Below are 20,037 nucleotides of genomic sequence, written 5' to 3' on the forward strand. Positions count from 1 at the left end.
TTTTTGTGTGCTGACTACCTGCTAAGCACTCTTCTGCATGTCAGGAGTACAGCGATCACAACAGGCCAAACGGGATCCTTGCACTTGTGCGGCTTACATTTGCAAGAGAGAGAATCAGGTGATAAGAAGAGAAAAGAATAAAATAAGGTGATTGCAAGTTGCGAGGTGCACAAAGCAGGGTAATATGACAAGGAACCCCTGGGGTGACTGTGTCTGTTGCAGTTTGGATGACCAGGGAAGGTCTAAACTTCACACCTCGGGCCTGAGCCAAAGGGACAGATAGGCAGGCATGTACCATCTAAAGAGAGAAATTGCACTGTCTTCTTGCCAGTTTCCAAAGTAAGTGAAAAAGTACTGTTGGAGTCATGACGAAAAATTAATGAAAACGTTGGTTTTCCAAAGTGTGCTGGGCTCTTTCTGGGAAGAGAAGTTGAGGACAGTCTGTGCCTCTCCCTGGAGACCCCTTTGTGGATGACTCATTCCCTGGGGCTTTTGAGCACAGAGAGCAAACAGAAGCAGGGCCGGCTGACGGCTGCCCCACGGCCCCGCGGCCGGAGAGGGAAGCACGGGGCTGGGGAGATAAACACAGCAGGTCACGAGGCAGTTAGTCACGGTCACCTGGTGTGCGTTCTCCGTGGGAACAAGACGATAACAGTACAAATGGTCTCTCCTGCTGGGCCAGCCAGGACAGGAAGATGCCTGGCCAGCTAAGCGGGCATCTCATGCCCACCAAAGGCAGATGCGATGAAGCACGTGGGCAATCACCAGTCTGCACCTGGACCACTCCCAGGTGTGTGGAGACACCCCAGCACTGAGGCTCAGACTCTCCATCCGTGTGAAGCTGGAGGCTGTGAGTGTTCATGGCTGATGCTCAGTCAATGTGGAACCAAACTGGACTCCCTGGAAAGAGAGGCAAAAGGAAAAAGAACAGGGCAGAGTCGCGTGGGGTAGAAGAGGATGAAGTGTAGCCGGACAGACATTGTTTTCAGGTGACATTCAGCATTTTCCTGAAGGGATTGCAGGAGAGCTCAGTGCAGGAGACCTGGAAAGCTAAGGCTGGAAGGATGCTCCACGGGGATCCGCCTGCCTCGGAGAGGAATGGACTTCATCACCTGATGGTTCCCCATTCGTTACCATTTGTAGGTCCCTCACTGCAGAATTCGGCAAACTGGCCTTGTAGTTGAACAAGCAGCACGAGGTCTTCCTGTTGGCTGTGCAGAACCCACATGCACCGAGATCAGTGCTCAAGGACCAGCCCCTCTCATGCAGTTTTCATTTATTGTTATGTCCTTTTGGTAACAGTGGATGGGCTGGTTTATGTCGCCGTGCCGACATTCGGGAGTGTCCCGAGAGCTGTCACACTTGGTCCTGCCTTCCCGAGGCTTCCAGTCAACATAGGACGTGCAGGCATCCACCCCCGGGAGCGACGTATAGCAGAGAGCTCTCATCTGACAAAGCTCCTTCTGCTGAAGGCAGTGAGAGTTTGGGGAAACAGCGTGTAGAAGGGCGCTTTCCTCCCTCGAACGATGAACTAAGACAACTGAAGTTCTCAGAAATGAGATCCATGAACCTCACAATTTCTTTAAAAAAATTCTCCCTCCTGATTTTGACAACTTGCTTCGCAGAGCAGATTTTTGGTGTGTATTATTTGTTTATTTTGTATTTTCTTCCTTCCATAGCTTTTCTGACTCAACTCTCCAAGGCGGCTGCTAGGTTGGAAATAAACGTATGGGCAACAAACCATGCTTCTCATATTTTGAATCATCTTAAAAACGATCAAGGCTTTTTATTCCCAAATGGCTACTCTCTGATACAGTTGGGTTCCAATGCAGTCTCTCTGAGGATCAATGCCGGGGTCCTGAGTAGTCTGAGAAATTTGTGAAATCCCAGAACCAGAGGTGGAGTGGGTCAGGGCCTCCAATCAGGAGCCATATCTGGTAAATATCTAAGTTATCCCCTCTTTCTGTTTGTTTTCCTCTGGAGTTTGGAGCATTTCCACCCAGAGGGAAGCAGGGAGCAGCAAGGCCAGCTCCGCACTGCCAGTGCCCAGGGAAGTCAACGCTGACAGCCCCTTCCCGTGTGCCACATGGAGATCTCGGGAGCTCAGGGCCCGGGCAGGGCATCCCTGCAAAGACGATGTGGGCAGTGGATGGGTCACACTCCACCCCACCTTCTCAGGCCTGGGCAGAAAAACACGGAAACCATCTGTTGTTTAGGGTCCAAGGGGCAGAAGTCGTAACATGGTTAAAAAAAAAAAAAGTAAAAGCAACAAAAAATAGTGACTGTCAACCCTCTTCCCTTAGTCCTATAGGTTGTTTATTGAATTGGCCCAAAGCCCCAACTTGGAGTTTCCACTTTTATGTGGGAAGTTTTCCCAGCGCGCTGGTAAATGCCATACACGTTCTCGACGCTCCCTGCGTCACGCAGCCTCCGCGGGCTGTCCTGCCCTCCAGGAGGGGGAACAAGGCTCATCACGGGGGAGCTCTGCTCTGCAGAGGGCTGGGTGTCTTCCTGACGTCTGCCTTTGAACCTGTTGGCTGAAGCCTGCCCTTGACCTCCTGCAAAGGCGTTGGCCACTCAACGAGGGGCCTCAGAGCTCGTGCACTTGGAAATGCCTTCCTCTGTCTGAGTGGGCCTGGTTAATCAATTGATTCTACTGAAGAAAATTCTTCATGTCTATGTTGGATGTTTGTATTGGCCTGTTCTCTGCCAAACCCGCCCATGCAGGGCCATGAGAATGTGCTAGGAAAGCCTTTTTTTGGGTGCTTGAACTTGAGTTATCCAATTTGGCCTCTTTGCCATAGTTCAGCTTTTCAGACTTTAGCAGGAAATTTTCAGTGTGCTTATACAAGGTTCTGTGTGTTTTAATACATTTCTACCTGAATAGCTTTCTTTTTCTCTCTCGTGAAAACATTGCAACAAAACAACTACCTCATGATATTAAGAATTCAGCATATATTTACAACTGGAGTTCTGATTTTTGGCCTGATTTCCTTTTGGAAATGGTGAAATCAGAGAAAGTGAAAGTGTGTGTGGGGTCTTCTCTGGGGAACACAGCCATGTGAATGCAAACAGTGAGCGCCAGTGTTTACAACCTGGTCAGATTGAGTCAACACCTGCTTTGTTTGTTCCCTGTAAATGGGAACGACCCTCAGACGTCATGGAATCAGTGGAATGCCGGCTAGGAAATTTCTTGAATATCAAAGCTCAGTCTTTTTTGCTTTTCTAACTTGTGAACATTTTGCTTCAGCTTCTGTGGGTCCACAAACTACAGCCCAGGGGCCAAATCTGCCTCTACCTACCACAGTTTTTGGATGGCCTGTGAGCTAATTTAAATGACTGAAGAAAATCAAGATTATTTCAAGACATAACATTACCTGGGGGCTTCCCTGGTGGCGCAGTGGTTGAGAATCTGCCTGCCAATGCAGGGGACACGGGTTCGAGCCCTGGTCTGGGAAGATCCCACACGCCGCGGAGCAACTAGGCCTGTGAGCCACAATTACTGAGCCTGCGCGTCTGGAGCCTGTGCTCTGCAACAAGAGAGGCCGCGATAGTAAGAGGCCCGTGCACCGTGATGAAGAGTGGCCCCCCCACTTGCCGCAACTAGAGAAAGCCCTCGCACAGAAACGAAGACCCAACACAGCCATAAATAAATAAATAAATAAATAAATAAAGAGGATGCATTTCAAAAAAAAGAACATTACCTGACTTCAAGTTTCAGTGCCCACAAATAAGGTTTTACTGGAACACAGCCATTACTAATTTGTTCATGTGTTGTCTGTGTGGTTTTGCATGGCAAGGGCAGAATTGTGTCTTCACCTAAGATATTTACTATCTGGTTCTCGGAGCTGGATGACCTAGAATTTCCAATTCAGCTGAAAGCTTTGGCTCCTCCAACCTATCCTCATGTGCCAGAGTATTTTTACATATATTGTTTCTAATTAAACAAAATTCTTACTTCCAATTTCCGTCCAATTTTTACCTTACCAGTTTTATCTTTATGGTGTACCTGGCATTTCTTCTGCTCCTCAACAGCATGTATGATCTCAAGAGTATGCTGTGTTCTTGTTCTGTGCTAGAGGCTGAAGTCTCAGCAAGATGACACTCACATAGTAGTTATGAAACAGTTGTTTGTTTATGAATAAATTACCAAATAAATAAATAGAAGACAATTCATCAAAATATTTCTTTCTCTGTTTCTGCTACTTTTTTGGAATTCCTAATGCCATAAGTAGAATTCTCTCAATCCACCCTCCATGTCTCCCATCTGCTGTTCAATCTCTTCCTTGTTACTTTGTGCCTATTTCTGGGTGAACTCCTCTGTACTGCCATCCACTTAATGAAATTTATCTTTGTCTCTATCCCACCTGCAGCTTAGCTCATCTATTGATGTATTTAACTAATTATATGACTATGTTTTAAATTTCCAAGACATATAGTTGCTTTTTTCAGTGTCATCTGCTTTACTTCATTTCTGTTTGCAAAAAGTAATTTCTTGTTCACACTTCAGGATTAAATTTATTTATCTTTTTGAGGGTCCCAAGCAACTTAAAGTCATTTTCAGTACGTTTCACAATTTTTAATTTTTGCTTTGGTGAATGCATGTCCCAGTTGTCTTCTCTGGCTTTATGTTTCTCTTTGTAATGAATGAGAAGTTCCTCTTTGTCTCAGTCCCCCTCTCTCTCTTGCTCTCCTTGGAGTTCTTTCTTCCTTCCCTGTGCTTATCTTTCCCTCTAATACTCTTGCAGTTTTCCCACCTGGACCCGTGGGGCACCGTGGAGAGTTAAGATGTGTCCTTGGATGACGCTGGGGATTTGGGCTTTCTCAGTAGTCAGACCTACCATCTCCCTCCTCCCTAAGCTCCTTGTAAACCATAGATTCTTTTCCAGCATCCTTTTGAAAACTGGGGAGCTGAAACCCAAACCCCTGTTTTAATCAGTGTTCCCAGCAATAGCCTCCTGTTGACACTGAGCATGTAATGAAATGCTCATCAGGAAGCCAACTTTGGTCTCCAGTGTCTGCTTCAAGGCCACCTGCACGAAGCTGTGCATTTCTCTTCCATTTCTAACCTTAGAGATATTTATCTTGTGCTGGTGACTGGTTATGTGTTTCTGGTGACGTGCCTCATATTTTACCTATGATTTCTACATGTTTAGAGCCAAAAAGGTAGCTCACTGTAAGAACTACTCTATCACCTGGAAGCCCCAGGCCCCCAGGGTTTTCTGGAGTTGGAAGACCCACTGCCTCGTGCCCTCAGACCTCCTTTTGCCTTGCAGATATTTAGGCCTGAGGTTCCTGTGAAGCCTTCCCTGTGCTGGAAGCAGCCCCTGTGTTCAGGATGCTTATGACCTATCCGAGGTCCATCAATGTCTAGAACCAGATGGCCCAGTGGCCCAGCGGGCCATGACCGTGGCACTTATCCCCCGTGGATATTCCTGACTGTTGACTCTTGACTGCCCACAGCTGAGTTCCTCCCCAGTGACTGTCTTCAATGGTAGGAAGCTGCAAGTAACACCCATCTGTGGGGACAGCCCACATCTAATTTCTGGTCAGTGATGGGGTGGGTGAGATACAACGGCTCAGCCCCCTTGCCTCAATCCTAGACAACTGTGAAGGGCCATTCCAACTCCAGGCTCCCCAAGCACCAGCTGAGGCCCCCCCGGAGCTGCATCCCAGGCCAGCCCTGCCCCTTCACTCCCCTGTTGGTGTCCTTACCGAGCGCCCTCCCAAGTAACTGTCTGCACAGCAGTCTCGGCTCAGAGCCTGTTTCCTGGGAACCAACCCAGGATAGAAACTCACATTATAACATACATATTCCTAAGTGTCAGATACAGACACTATGCAGTGTGGGAGTCAGAAGGAGGTCCCTGTGGTCAAAGTGGTAAGGAAAGATGCAGAGGAAATGCGGCCTGGTCACAAGCGGTAAATTTGGAAGCAGGGGAGGAGAAGACACGTGGTGTGGGCAGCGTCACTCCCTTCCCTGGCCCCTTAGCCACCATCCCCACACCCTGAGCACCATTCTTCTCCCTGATTCTATCAGCTTCATTGTGGGGAACCTTTTAGAAGCGATTACTACACTTTAAAACTTATTAATAGTACATAAAGCCAGGGTAGGGCTTCCCTGGTGGCGCAGTGGTTAAGAATCCTCCTGCCAATGCAGGGGACACGGGTTCGAGCCCTGGTCCAGGAAGATGCCACATGCCGCGGAGCAACTAAACCCGTGCGCCACAACTACTGAGCCTGTGCTCTAGAGCCTGTGTGCCACAACTACTAAGCCCGCGTGCCACAACTACTGAAGCCTGCATGCCTAGAGCCCATGCTCCGCAACAAGAGAAGCCACTACAATGAGAAGCCCGTGCACCGCAACAAAGAGTAGCCCCCGCTCGCCGTACCTAGAGAAAGCCCATGCACAGCAACAAAGACCCAACACAGCCAAAAATAAATAAGGAAAATAAATAAATTTTAAAAAAGCTAGTTTAATAAAAACTAGTTACAATAGTATTAAAAAAAAAAGCCAGGGTAATAAATGATAGGTCCAAATGGGAAGGGAGAGGGGAAAAAATATTTTTTTGGCTTCAGTAATATGCCAGTAACAAAATTGGAAATAGAAAATGGAGCTTTTGCAAGGGAGGATTAAGAGGTGGGGCACAGGGGGAATTCCAAGTCCCACTTGGAGACATGCCATGGAAGCTTCTAGTCTAGTTGGGAAGAACTCTGGGGGAATAATCTTGTCATGTATTCTTCCATTGGCTTTTGTAGTGTTCCCAGAAAGCCTCTCCATGAGTCATTCTTTTTAGCAAAGAAGGGTTTTGGGCAGTGCTGGAATGATGGCCTCAATGAGATTTCAAATAGAATATATAGCAGATGTGTAATTCTTCTCTCCATTTATATTAGTTTCATGCCAATAAAATGGCTATTCTTGTAAGTCAAGTGGTGAGTATTAACAACTTCACATACTCAACCTGAAAGCTTGACTGTTCAGTTTATTTTGCAGTCCCAGCACCGTCTTTCCAGCCAATAGGTGTTTGTATTTAACCTCATTTTGAAGAGAAAGGAAAACACTCAGTTTTATGTATCAACCTGCTTTTCATTTGTTCTATTGGGAGCCTAAAATTATGGGAAATTCATTAAATATAAGTACTTGCTTTCCAAGCTGGTGTTTTTTTTCCTAAATGCCATATATATTGGCTACATGGTGCTTCTACTAGGCCTTTCTAATTAAATTGTAAATAAATAATAAAAGTATCTTGGGGGAAGACTAAAGGAGACTTTGAAATATATTAAAAAACTCATCAGACTCTGTATAAATACAGAGGTTGTATTTGATTCATTAACTTATCTATAAACCCACATCAATGAAACTTTTTGCTGTTCAATTTTTACCACAGAGAATATTACCACAAGGCTCAGAGATCTCCTTGGAGAATAGGTAGGATAGGGGAATGCATAGCTTCATGGATCTTTCACATTAACTGTCACCTTTAAAATCACTTGAAAGCTAGAGTTTGGGAATGTTGACTAAAGCAGCAGCCTCTGAGGGTTCAAGATGTTGGAGTAGAAGAATGTGTACTCACTACCTCTTGCAAGAGCACCGGAATCACGGCTGATTGCTGAATGATCGTTGACAGGAAGACACTGGAACTCACCAAAAAAGATATCCCACATCCAAAGACAAATGAGAAGCCACAGGAGATGGTAGGAGGGGCACAATCACAATATAATCAAATCCCATAACCACTGGGTGGGTGACTCACAAACTGGAGAACAATTATACCACAGAAGTCCACCCACTGGAGTGAAGGTTCTAAGCCCACATCAGGCTTCCCAACCTGGGGGTCCAGCAACAGGAGGAGGAATTCCCAGAGAATCAGACTTTGAAGACTAGCGGGATTTGATTGCAGGACTTTGACAGGGCTGGGGGAAACAGAGACTCGCCTCTTGGAGGACACACAAAGTACTGTGTGCATCAGGACCCAGGGGGAAGGAGCAGTGACCCCATAGGAGACCGAACCAGACCTACCTGCTGGTGTTAGAGGCTCTCCTGCAGAGGCAGGGGGTGACTGTGGCCCATGGTGGGGACAAGGATACTGGCAGCAGAAGTTCTGGGAAGTACTTCTTGGCATGAGCCCTCCCGGAGTCTGCCATTAGCCCTACCAAAGAGCCTGTAGCCTCCAGTGCTGGGTTGCCTCAGACCAAACAACCAACAGGGAGGGAACTCAGCCCCACCCATCAGCAGACAAGCAGATTAAAGTTTTACTGAGCTCTGCCCACCAGAGCAACACCCAGCTCTGCCCACCACCAGTCGCTCCCATCAGGAAGCTTGCACAAGCCTCTTAGATAGCCTCATCCACCAGAGGGCAGACAGCAGGAGCACGAAGAACTACAATTCTGCAGCCTGTGGACTGAAAACCACATTCGCAGAAAGATAGACAAAATGAAAAGGCAGAGGACTATGTACCAGATGAAGGAACAAGATTAAAACCCAGAAAAACAATTAAATGAAGTGGAGATAGGCAACCTTCCAGAAAAATAATTCATAATAATGATAGTGAAGATGATCCAGGACCACGGAAAAAGAATGGAGGTAAAGATTGAGAAGATGCAAGAAATGTTTAACAAAGACCTAGAAGAATTAAAGAACAAACGAACAGAGATGAACAATACAATAACTGAAGTGAAAAATACACTAGAAGGAATCAATAGCAGAATAACTGAGGCAGAAGAACAGGTAAGTGACCTGGAAGACAGAATGGTGGAATTCACTGCTGCGTAACACAATAAAGAGAAAGGAATGAAAAGAAATGAAGACAGCCTAAGAGACCTCTGGGACAACATTAAACGCACCAACATTCGCATTATAGGGGTCCCAGAAGGAGAAGAGAGAGAGAAAGGACCGGAGAAAATATTTGAAGAGATTATAGTCAAAAACTTCACTAACATGGGAAAGGAATAGCCACCCAAGTCCAGGAAGCACAGAGAGTCCCAAGCAGGATAAACCCAAAGAGAAACATGCTGAGACACACAGTAATCAAATTGACAAAAATTAAAGACAAAGAAAAATTATTAAAAGCAACAAGGGAAAAACGACAGATAACATACAAGGGAACTCCCATAAGGTTAACAGCTGATTTCTCAGCGGAAACTCTAAAAACCAGAAGGGAGTGGCGTGATATATTCAAAGTGATGAAAGGGAAGAACCTGCAACCAAGATTACTCTATCCAGCAAGGATCTCATTCAGATTTGATGGAGAAATCAAAAGCTTTACAGACAAGCAAAAGCTAAGAGAATTCAGCATCACCAAACCAGCTCTACAACAAATGCTAAAGGAACTTCTCTAAGTGGGAAACGCAAGAGAAGAAAAGGACCTACAAAAGCAAACCCAAAACAATTAAGAAAATGCTAATAGGAACATACATATTGATAATTACCTTACATGTGAATGGATTAAATGCTCCAACCAAAAGACACAGGCTGAATGGATACAAAAACAAGACCCATATATATGCTGTCTACAAGAGACCCACTTCAGACCTAGGGACACATACAGACTGAAAGTGAGGGGATGGAAAAAGACATTCCATGCAAATGGATATCAAAAGAAAGCTGGAGTAGCCATACTCATATCAGATAAAATAGACTTTAAAATAAAGAATGTTACAAGAGACAAGGAAGGACACTACATAATGATCAAGGGATCAATCCAAGAAGAACATATAACAATTATAAATGTATATGCACCCAACATAGGAGCACCTCAATACATAGGCAAATGCTAACAGCTATAAAAGAGGAAATCGACAGTAACACAATAATAGTGGGGGACTTTAACACCTCACTTACACCAATGGACAGATCATCCAGACAGAAAATTAATAAGGAAACACAAGCTTTAAATGACACAATAGACCAGATAGATTTAATTGATATTTATAGACATTCCATCCAAAAACAGCAGATTACACTTCTCACGTGCACAAGGAACATTCTCCAGGGTAGATCACACCTTGGGTCACAAATCAAGCCTTGGTAAATGTAAGAAAATTGAAATCATATCAAACATCTTTTCCGACCACAACGCTATGAGATTAGAAATAAATTACAGGGGAATAAAACGTAGAAAACACAAACACATGGAGGCTAAACAATACGCTACTAAATAACTGAGAGATCACTGAATAAATCAAAGAGGAAATCAAAAAATACCTAGAAACAAATGACAATGAAAACATGACGATCCAAAACCTATGGGCTGCAGCAAAAGCAGTTTAAGAGGGAAGTTTATAGCAATACAATCCTACCTCAAGAAACAAGAAAAACCTCAAATAAACAATCTAAACTTACACCTTAAGGAACTAGAGAAAGAAGAACAAACAAAACCCAAAGTTAGCAGAAGGAAAGAAACCATAAAGATCAGAGCAGAAGTAAATGAAATAGAAACAAAGAAAACAATAGCAAAGATCAATAAAACTAAAAGCTAGTTCTTTGAGAAGATAAACAAAATTGATAAACCCTTAGCCAGACTCATCAAGAAAAAGAGGGAGAGGATTCAAATCAATAAAATTAGAAATGAAAAAGGAGAAGTTACAATGGACACCGCAGAAACACAAAGCACCGTAAGAGACTACTACAAGCAACTCTATGCCAATAAAATGGACAACCTGGAAGAAATGGACAAATTCTTAGAAAGGTATAACCTTCCAAGACTGAACCAGGAAGAAATAGAAAATATGAACAGATCAATCACAAGTAATGAAATTGAAACTGTGATTAAAAACCTTCCAACAAACAAAAGTCCAAGACCAGATGGCTTCACAGGCAAATTATATCAAACATTTAGAGAAGAGCTAGCACCTATCCTTCTCAAGCTCTTCCAAAAAATTGCAGAAGAAGGAACACTCCCAAACTCATTCTACAAGGCCACCATCATCCTGACACCAAAAGCAGACAAAGATACTACAAAAAAAGAAAATTACAGGCCAATGTCACTGATGAATATAGATGCAAAAATCCTCAACAAAATACTAGCAAACAGAATCCAACAACACATTAAAAGGATCATACACCATGATCAAGTGAGATTTATCCCAGGGATGCAAGGATTCTTCAGTATATGCAAATCAATCAATGTGATACACCATATTAACAAATTGAAGAATAAAAACCATATGATCATCTCAATAGATGCAAGAAAAGCTTTTGACAAAATTCAGCACCCATTTATGATAAAAACTCTCCAGAAAGAGGGCATAGAGGGAACCTACCTCAACATAGTATAGGTGATATACGACAAACCCACAGAAAACATCATTCTCAATGGTGAAAAACTGAAAGCATTTCCTTTAAGATCAGGAACAAGACAACGATGTCCACTTGCTGCTGTTATTCAACATAGTTTTGGAAGTCCTAGCCATGGCAATCAGAGAAGAAAAAGAAATAAAATGAACATAAATTGGAAAAAAAAGAAGTAAAACTGTCACTGTTTGCTGATGACACAGTACTATACAAAGAGAATCCTAAAGATGCCACCAGAAAACTACTAGAGCTAATCAATGAATTTGGTAAAGTTGCAGGATACAAAATTAATGCACAGAACTCTCTTGCATTCCTATACACTAACAACGAAAGACCAGAAAGGGAAATTAAGGAAACAATCCCATTCACCATTGCAACAAAAAAAGTAAAATATCTAGGAATAAATCTACCTAAGGAGGTAAAAGACTTGTACTCAGAAAACTATAAGACACTAATGAAAGAAATCAAAGCTGACACAAGCAGATGGAAAGATATACCATGTTCTTGGATTGGAAGAATCAATATTGTCAAAATGACTAAACTACCCAAAGCAATCTACAGATTCAGTGCAATCCCTATCAAATTACCAGTGGCATTTTTTACAGAACTAGAACAAAAAATCTTAAAATTTGTATGGAGACACAAAAGACCCCGAATAGCCAAAGCAATATGGGGGGAAAAAAACAGAGCTGGAGTAATCAGGCTCCCTGACTTCAGACTATACTACAAAGCTACAGTAACCAAGACAATATGGTACTGGCACAAAAACAGAAACATAGATCAATGGAACAAGATAGAAAGCCCAGAGGTAAACCCATGCACCTATGGTCAAGTAATCTATGACAAAGGAGGCAAGGATATACAATGGAGAAAAGACAGTCTCTTCAATAAGTGGTGCTGGGAAAACTGGACAGCTACATGTAAAAGAATGAAATTAGAACACTCCCTAACACCATACAAAAAATAAACTCAGAATGGATTAAAGACCTAAATGTAAGACTGGACACTATAAAACTCTTAGAGGAAAACATGGGAAGAACACTCTTTGACATAAATCACAGTAAGATCTTTTTTGACCCACCTCCTAGAGTAATGGAAATAAAAACAAAAATAAACAAATGGGACCTAATGAAACTTAAAAGCTTTCACACAGCAAAGGAAACTATAAACAAGACGAAAAGACCACCCTCAGAATGGGAGAAAATATTTGCAAATGAATCAGTGGACAGAAGATTAATCTCCAAAATATATAGACAGCTCATGCAGCTCAATATTAAAAAAACAAACAACCCAATCCAAAAATGGGCAGAAGACCTAAATAGACATTTCTCCAAAGAAGACATAAAGATGGCCAAGAGGCACATGAAAAGCTGCTCAACATCACTAATTATTAGAGAAATGCAAATCAAAAGTACAGTGAGGTATCACCTCACACCAGTTAGAATGGGTATCATCAGAAAATCTACAGACAACAAATGCTGGAGAGGGTGTGGAGAAAAGTGAACCCTCTTGCACTGTTGGTGGGAATGTAAATTGATACAGCCACTGTGGAGAACAGTATGGAGGTTCCTTAAAAACAACTAAAAATGGAATTACCATATGACCCAGCAATCCCACTACTGGGCATATACCCAGAGAAAACCATAATTCAAAAAGACACATGCACCCCAATGTTCATTGTAGCACTATTTACAATAGCCAGGTCATGGAAGCAACCTAAATGCCCATTGACAGACGAATGGATAAAGAAGATGTGGCACATATATATATAATGGAATATTACTCAGCCATACAAAGGAAGGAAATTGGGTTATTTGTAGAGACGTGGATGGACCTAGAGACGGTCATACAGAGTGAAGTAAGTCAGAAAGAGAAAAACAAATATCGTATATTAATGCATATATGTGGAATCTAGAAAAATGGTACAGATGAACCAGTTTTCAAGGCAGAAATAGAGACACAGGTGTAGAGGACAAACGTATGGACACCAAGTGGTGAAAGCAGGGTTGGGGGTGGTGGTAACGGGATGAATTGGGAGATTGGGATTGACGTATATATACACCAATATGTATAAAATAGATAACTAATAAGAAAATTAGTTGTATAAAACTAATTTTATAAAACTGTATAAAAAAATAAAATTCTGTATAAAAAAAACCCTCAAAAAATAGCCTTTGAATACCTTCAAAAGTATTATAAATAAAGAGTTAGATTTATACCTATGTTTAAATCCCAGTTCCTGGATGTAATCTACAGAGTAACAGTAGTATTTTCTTTTTTTAAACTCTATTTGAGGAAATATATTACAGATAAACAAAGTCAATGAATAAAACCCAAATTAAAATTGATTGAAAAATCTCTACTTTTTCTCCTTGTTATTTATTCTTTCTGTTAATATTGAATTTCTTCTGCTTAATAACCAGAGAAAAATAGTATATAAGTATGCAGTTTGGTCCTGTGTCATGCTGGCCATAAATTGCCTATTTTGTGAATCTGCTATCTGCGTTACTTTGGGAAATCATCTTGAAGTTAGCATATATATTTTTAAGTCTTTTAAATATATGCCCCATTTTCTTATGTTTCTAATTATGAGTGATTATTTATTACGTGACATATCCTTGGATTATTCGTATTTCTTGTGTAAATTAGACTGACTACTCAAAACACATGGGCAACATAATACCCTCAATTATTTCTGTGCACACAAAATACTTCCAAAACCAGAAAAAGAGGTCATTTCTAGAAATGCCATGAATTAATTGGAGCATGGCTGTAATTAGGGGTGTGTGTATGTTAGTGTGAGTGTGTGTGTGTATGTGTGTATGAAAACAAATATCTTTTTACCCATTTCTGTCGCTCCTATTCATGACTGAAGTTCCACGTTTTCCTTTAGTATCATTCCCTTTCAGCCTGAACAAGCTATGTTAGCATTTCTTTTAGAGCAGATCTCCTGGTGACAAATACTCTCAGTTTTCCTTAATCTGAAAATGTCTTCTTTTTGTCTTCATTCCTGAAGGATGTTTTCACAGGATATAGAATCCTGGGTTCATAGTTCTTTCCTTTCATAACTTTAAAGATGTTTTCCCAGCTATTCTGGTCTTCACCGTTTGTGATGAAAAATATGTGGTAATTCAGAGTTGTCCCCCTGTGTGTAATGTGACATTCTCTCTCTGCTTTTGGAGTTTTTCTTTATGTTAGATTTCCAGCCGGTTGGTTATTCTGAGTCTCTTGTGGTTTCTTCAAGTTCATCCTTTTTAGGTTTGCTGAGCGTATTGAGTGTGTAAATTATGTCTTCAACAAATTTGGGGAATTTTTAGCTATCATCCAAATATTTTTCTGGACCACTCTCTCTTTCCTCTCTTTCGGTAAGTCTAATGACATAAATGACACAAACGATGGCCTTGATCCTTTGATCTCAGACCTGAGAGCCGATGAATTTTTTCAATCTTTAGCCCTCTGAGAGTCCAAGTCCATAATTTCTGTTAATCTCTTCAAGTTACTACTGGCTCATTTCTTTGTCATCTCTATTCCACTATTGAGTCCATCAAGTGAATTTTAAATTTCAGATATTGTATTTTTTCAATTCTAAATTTTTTATTTCTTGCTCGTTTCTTTTTCTATTTCTATGCTGACAGCTTCGAGCTCTCCATTTTAAGATTATTTACCTTGACCTCATGGAGTGTGGTTGTAAGGGTTGTTTTAAAGTCATTTTCTAATAATTCCAACATCTGGGTAATTTCAAGGTTGACTTCATTGTCTTTTCTCTTGAGAATTGGTCAGATTTTCCTGATGTTTTCTATGCCAAGTAATTTGGAATTATATCCTGGTCATTTTGAATATTGTGTTATGAATCATTGGGTCATCTTAAAATCCTCTGGATAATGTTGATTTTTTTTCCCCTTTGTTTCTGTGTTTTAGCAGGCAGTCTGGTTGGTTTCAGCTCACAAGCTTTGTCTCACTTTCTGTGGCTGGTGGTTCCAATGTCAGTTCAGTTCTCAAACCTTTGCTTTTCTATTTGGGTCTGCTTTGTGCACGTACCCCTCAGGGGTTGGTCTGGGACCTGTGTGGTTCTTTGTATCGTAGTTCAGTTCTGAAAGCTCTTTTGGGTCTGTTCCACACATGTGTAGCTTGAGGGTGAGACCAGGACTTGTACTGGTTTATAACAGAATTAGAGGATCCCCCTCTGGGTCTCTTCTCACCAAGATTTCCCCTTTAGTCTTTAGCTCTTGGGACCCCTTCCCCCAGTTCCTCTGGTCAGAGAGATAGAACGGGGTGGAGGAGACTTTAGATGCCTTCAGGGCAGCAGCAGCTTTGCAACCAGGACAGTCTTTGGAAGCAGGATCAGGAGGGAAAAAAAGGTTTTGAAAGAGTATATATCTGATGGTATTACACTCCAACTAATTAATTCAGTCTTATTATTAGTTAGCAAGAAGTTATGGGGTTGGAATAGGATAGATACAACAAGGTCCTACTGTATAGCACAGGGAACTATATTCAGTACTATCTTGTAATAACCTGTAATGGAATCTTAAAAAGAGTATATACAATGTAAAAAATTAATCAACTAATTAAGTTTTCTATGTTTTAAAAAAAGAATCTTATATTAGGCAACTTTATCCTTCAAAAACACAAAAGAAAGAAGTAACAGAGGAAATGAGGGGGAAAAAATGTATGACATACAGGAAAAAAATAGCAAAATGACAAAAATGTATCCTTATCAGTAGTTATTTTAAAATAATTGGATTAAACTCTCCAATGAAAGGTAAAAGGAGTAGAATGTATAATAAAACATGACCCAATTATATGTTGTCTACAGGAGATTTACTTAAAATCCGAAGACAAAGTTGGTTGAAAGTGAAGGGATGGAAAAAGATATTCTATGCGAATAATAACCAAAAAAGTGCTGAGGTGGCTGCATTAATATTAGACAAAATGTATTTTAAGTAAAAAACTGTTACAAAGAAGGACATCATATATTGATAAAAGGTCAGTTCAAGAAGATGTAACAATTATAAACATATACTCAGCAAACAACAGAGCCCCAAAATATATGAATCAAACATTGGCAGACTTGAAGGGAGAAATAGACAATTCTACAATAATAATTGGATACTTCAGTAGCCCACTTTCAATACTGGAAAGAACATCTAAATAGAAGAATGATAAGGAAAAAGAAGACTTGAACAAAACTATAAACCAACTAGACCTAACAGATAAATATGAAATTCTTCACTCAGCAATAGGAGGATACCTATTCTTCTCAAGTTTACATGGAATATGCTCCAGGATAGACCATATGTTAGACCATGGAAAAATTCTCAAGAAATTTGAAAAGATTGAAAGCATATAAAGTATCTTCTCAAAGTACAATAGAAAGAAACTAAGACATTAATAACAGAAGGAGAATTGGAAATATGGAAATTAAACAATGCATTCTTAGGCACCAGTGGGTCAAAGAGCTAATCACAAGGGCAATTAAAGAATACTTAGAGACAAATGGAAACAAAACATAACATACCAAAACTTACTGGATGCAGCGAAAGCAGTGATCACAGGGGAATTTATAGCTGTAAACAACTGTATCAAAAAAGAATGATCTCAAATCAATACCCTAGATTTACACCTTAAGGAGCTAGAAGGAGAAGGGCAAACTAAACTGCAAACTAGCAGAATGAAGGAAGCAACAGAGATGAGAACAGAGCTAAATGAAACAGAGAATAGAAAAACAATAGTGAGAATCAACAAAACCAAAAGTTGGTTCTTTGAAAAGATGGACAGAATTGACAAACCCTTGGCTAAACTCATAAATCAAAAGTGAGACAAAATGAGACATTTTAGTTATATTTGTATTTATGTTTATGACATTTTAGACCTTTAAGCTTCAATTTTTAGGGTAATTACTTGTTCTTTTCAGGACTTCCAGCTGATTGAATCAGCCTGCCCAGATCATCAAGGAAAATATCTTTATTTAGTAAAGTCAGTTCATTACAGACTTTAATCTGTTCAGATGTTTGATTAGACTGACACATTGACAAAACCATTTACAATACAGTTTTGGTTGCTAATTTAAGTTGTATCTTGTTTTCTATCTGATTATTGCCAACGCAGAGGAGCTATATTTATTTTTGCAAGATGATATTGCATCTGAATCATTTTTGTGTATTTTTTTCTAATAGTTGGTCTGTGGATTGTTTGACATTCTATATTGATGATGATGTCATCTGCAAATAATTCCATTTGATCGTATTATCTGCAGATAATTCTAGTTATTACAACTCTTCTTTCTTTTTCTTACCTTATAACACTGGCCAGTACAACCAGTGATATAAGTGGCAAGGGTATCAAGTGTCCTTGATGGTTCTCTGATATTAATACGACTGTGTCTAAAATTCCACCATAAACAGGATATTTGCTTTAGTTATGGCGTAAATTCTTTATTATCTTTTTCTTTTTCTTTTTTGGCTGCATTGTGTCTTCATTGCTGTGCGTGGGCTTTCTTTAGTTGCGGTGAGCAGGGGCTACTCTTCGTTGCGGTGCGCGGGCTTCTCATTGCAGTGGCTTCTCTTTGTTGCAGAACACGGGCTCTAGGCACGTGGGCTTCAGTAGTTGCGGCGTGTGGGCTCAGTAGTTGTGGTTCGTGGGCTCTAGAGTGCAGGCTCAGTAGTTGTGGTGCACGGGCTTAGCTGCTCCGCGGCATGTGGGATCTTCCCGAACCAGAGATCGAACCTGTGTACCCTGCATTGGCAGGCAGATCCTTAACAACTGCGCCACCAGGGAAGTCCCAATTCTTTATTATCTTAACGATATTTCCTTCTATTCCTAGTTTTCTGAGTGTTGTATTATTTTACCATAAATAGATTTTGAACTTAATGAGATTCTTATTCCATATCCATTAAGAAAATTATCATATCAGCCTACCAGTGTATGACTTATCCTTACAGATTTGTTACTATTAAGCCACATTTCTTTTTCTGCAATAAATACTAGCTTATTGTGATGTATTGCATTTTACCTTGCTATTTCAGTTAGTGAGCAAGTATGTTTTTCAAATAATTTGTGTCTATATTCATAAGTAAAATGGGCTTATAGATTCCTTTCTTCTTCTAGCTTTATTTAATTTTGAAATTAAACTTACTCTAAATTGTAAAATGTTTTAAGCAACTTTCCTTCTTTTCCTACTCTCTGGAACTATTTTTACAAGGCAGGGATTATCTGTTTCATCAAAGTTGGCAGAACTCCCTTATAAAACTTTCTGGACCAGAGGCTTTCTAGTGGTTCCGTTTTGTGGTAACATATCCTGTGACACATAGGAAAGCATCTTTCTTTCATGTCGCATTTTTAATCAGTGTTAATTATATAATTTTACAAAGGGAATAAGATGCTTTTAGCTTTAGACTAATAATTAAGAGAGTCATTGTTACACTTCATATTCTTTTGAGTCAGTCTACGCAATAGTTTATGTAGAAACGTGTTCTATGTGGACTGGTACGAAGGTCAGAATGAGTGTGGTCATCTCAGGATCGCTCATAATCTCTGTGTTTTTCTTCCCAGGACACACAGGACGGTTGTTAAAGTCTCTGTGCTTCACCAGTTTTTCCTTCCTGTTGCTGCATATAATTTTCCACATCACGTTGGCAAGTCTGGAGGCACAGCACCGCATTGCACCTGGTTACAACTGTGAGTATGATGGTGGCTTTTTAAAATATTACGTACGTGAATAACAAAGCTATGTGTCATAACGCTTATAGAAACCTAGGCAATGATGACATTACAAAATTCGTGGCAATTTTTGGCCATTTGTCAATCTAATACACTATAAATACATTCCAAGAAATTTATATACCTAGACAATGGGGTAATGTGAACAACTTAATTCATGCATCTTCAACATATATTAGATATTAAACTGTGATCGGTATGTAAGACATTATGCTTGGGTGTAGTCTAAAAAAAAATCAAGATTTATGTACAGACCCTGGAGCCTCCACTATGGCTGGTGAGATGAGACATGTACAATATCTAACATGATAAATAAGAGTATAAACGTCAAATAAATACTACAGTGACTTCAGGCTTATTGTAAAGCATAATGTAAGATTTTGTATATCTTTATGGGAAAAATGTGAATGACACAGATAGTTTCTTTTTAAAACTGGGAGGTTTTTTTGCTATTCATAAGGAAATGATATATCTTATACACATTATATTTTGAGGTTTTGATCTGAAAACGTCGACACATATATGCTTTATCTAGGTAGGATCATCTTTCCAGAATTAACCTACCATTGGATAAATTCTACTTCCATTTTTGTAGAATGTGTGATTGTCATTTGAAAAAAACAGAAGCATTTCAAGTAGATGGAATACAATCCACATGTTTTAAGTGAATATTTGAAATAGACTAAAATAATAGTTTTTAAATGGTCAGTTTTTCACTGAGGAACCCGTTTGTAGGTTTGAAATTTCCTGATCTTTCATAAGTGCTAGCACAAGTGAAATGAAGCAAACCAACCATTCCCTGTAAAATAAAGGCCAGATCAAAATTCTTCATGGATCAAATAGTATTAACATAAATGTAGTGAGAGATTCTTTAGTAAAATCTGTAGTCATAAATTATTCACTATACCTCACGGTGTAACTTTTAGAGAGCTAAACTTTACAGAACTAAAGTGAGCATTCATTCTGTCCATTTTATTGAGTGCTGAGTTCCTTGGATAATAGTGCCTATCAAAATGATTCTTGAT

General features: G+C 40.2%; 1 protein-coding gene across 1 annotated transcript in view; it reads left to right on the forward strand.

The window, feature by feature from the left end:
- PIEZO2 (piezo type mechanosensitive ion channel component 2) overlaps window positions 1-20,037 on the forward strand; it is a 345,750-nt gene that overhangs the window by 108,394 nt on the left and 217,319 nt on the right. The window contains exon 3 of the mRNA XM_059894050.1: window positions 18,845-18,970. Coding sequence (XP_059750033.1) covers window positions 18,845-18,970 — 126 coding nt within the window. The remainder of the gene's footprint in view (window positions 1-18,844; window positions 18,971-20,037) is intronic.

The sequence above is a fragment of the Balaenoptera ricei genome, chromosome 14, assembly GCF_028023285.1.
Source record: "Balaenoptera ricei isolate mBalRic1 chromosome 14, mBalRic1.hap2, whole genome shotgun sequence".
NCBI lineage: Eukaryota > Metazoa > Chordata > Mammalia > Artiodactyla > Balaenopteridae > Balaenoptera > Balaenoptera ricei.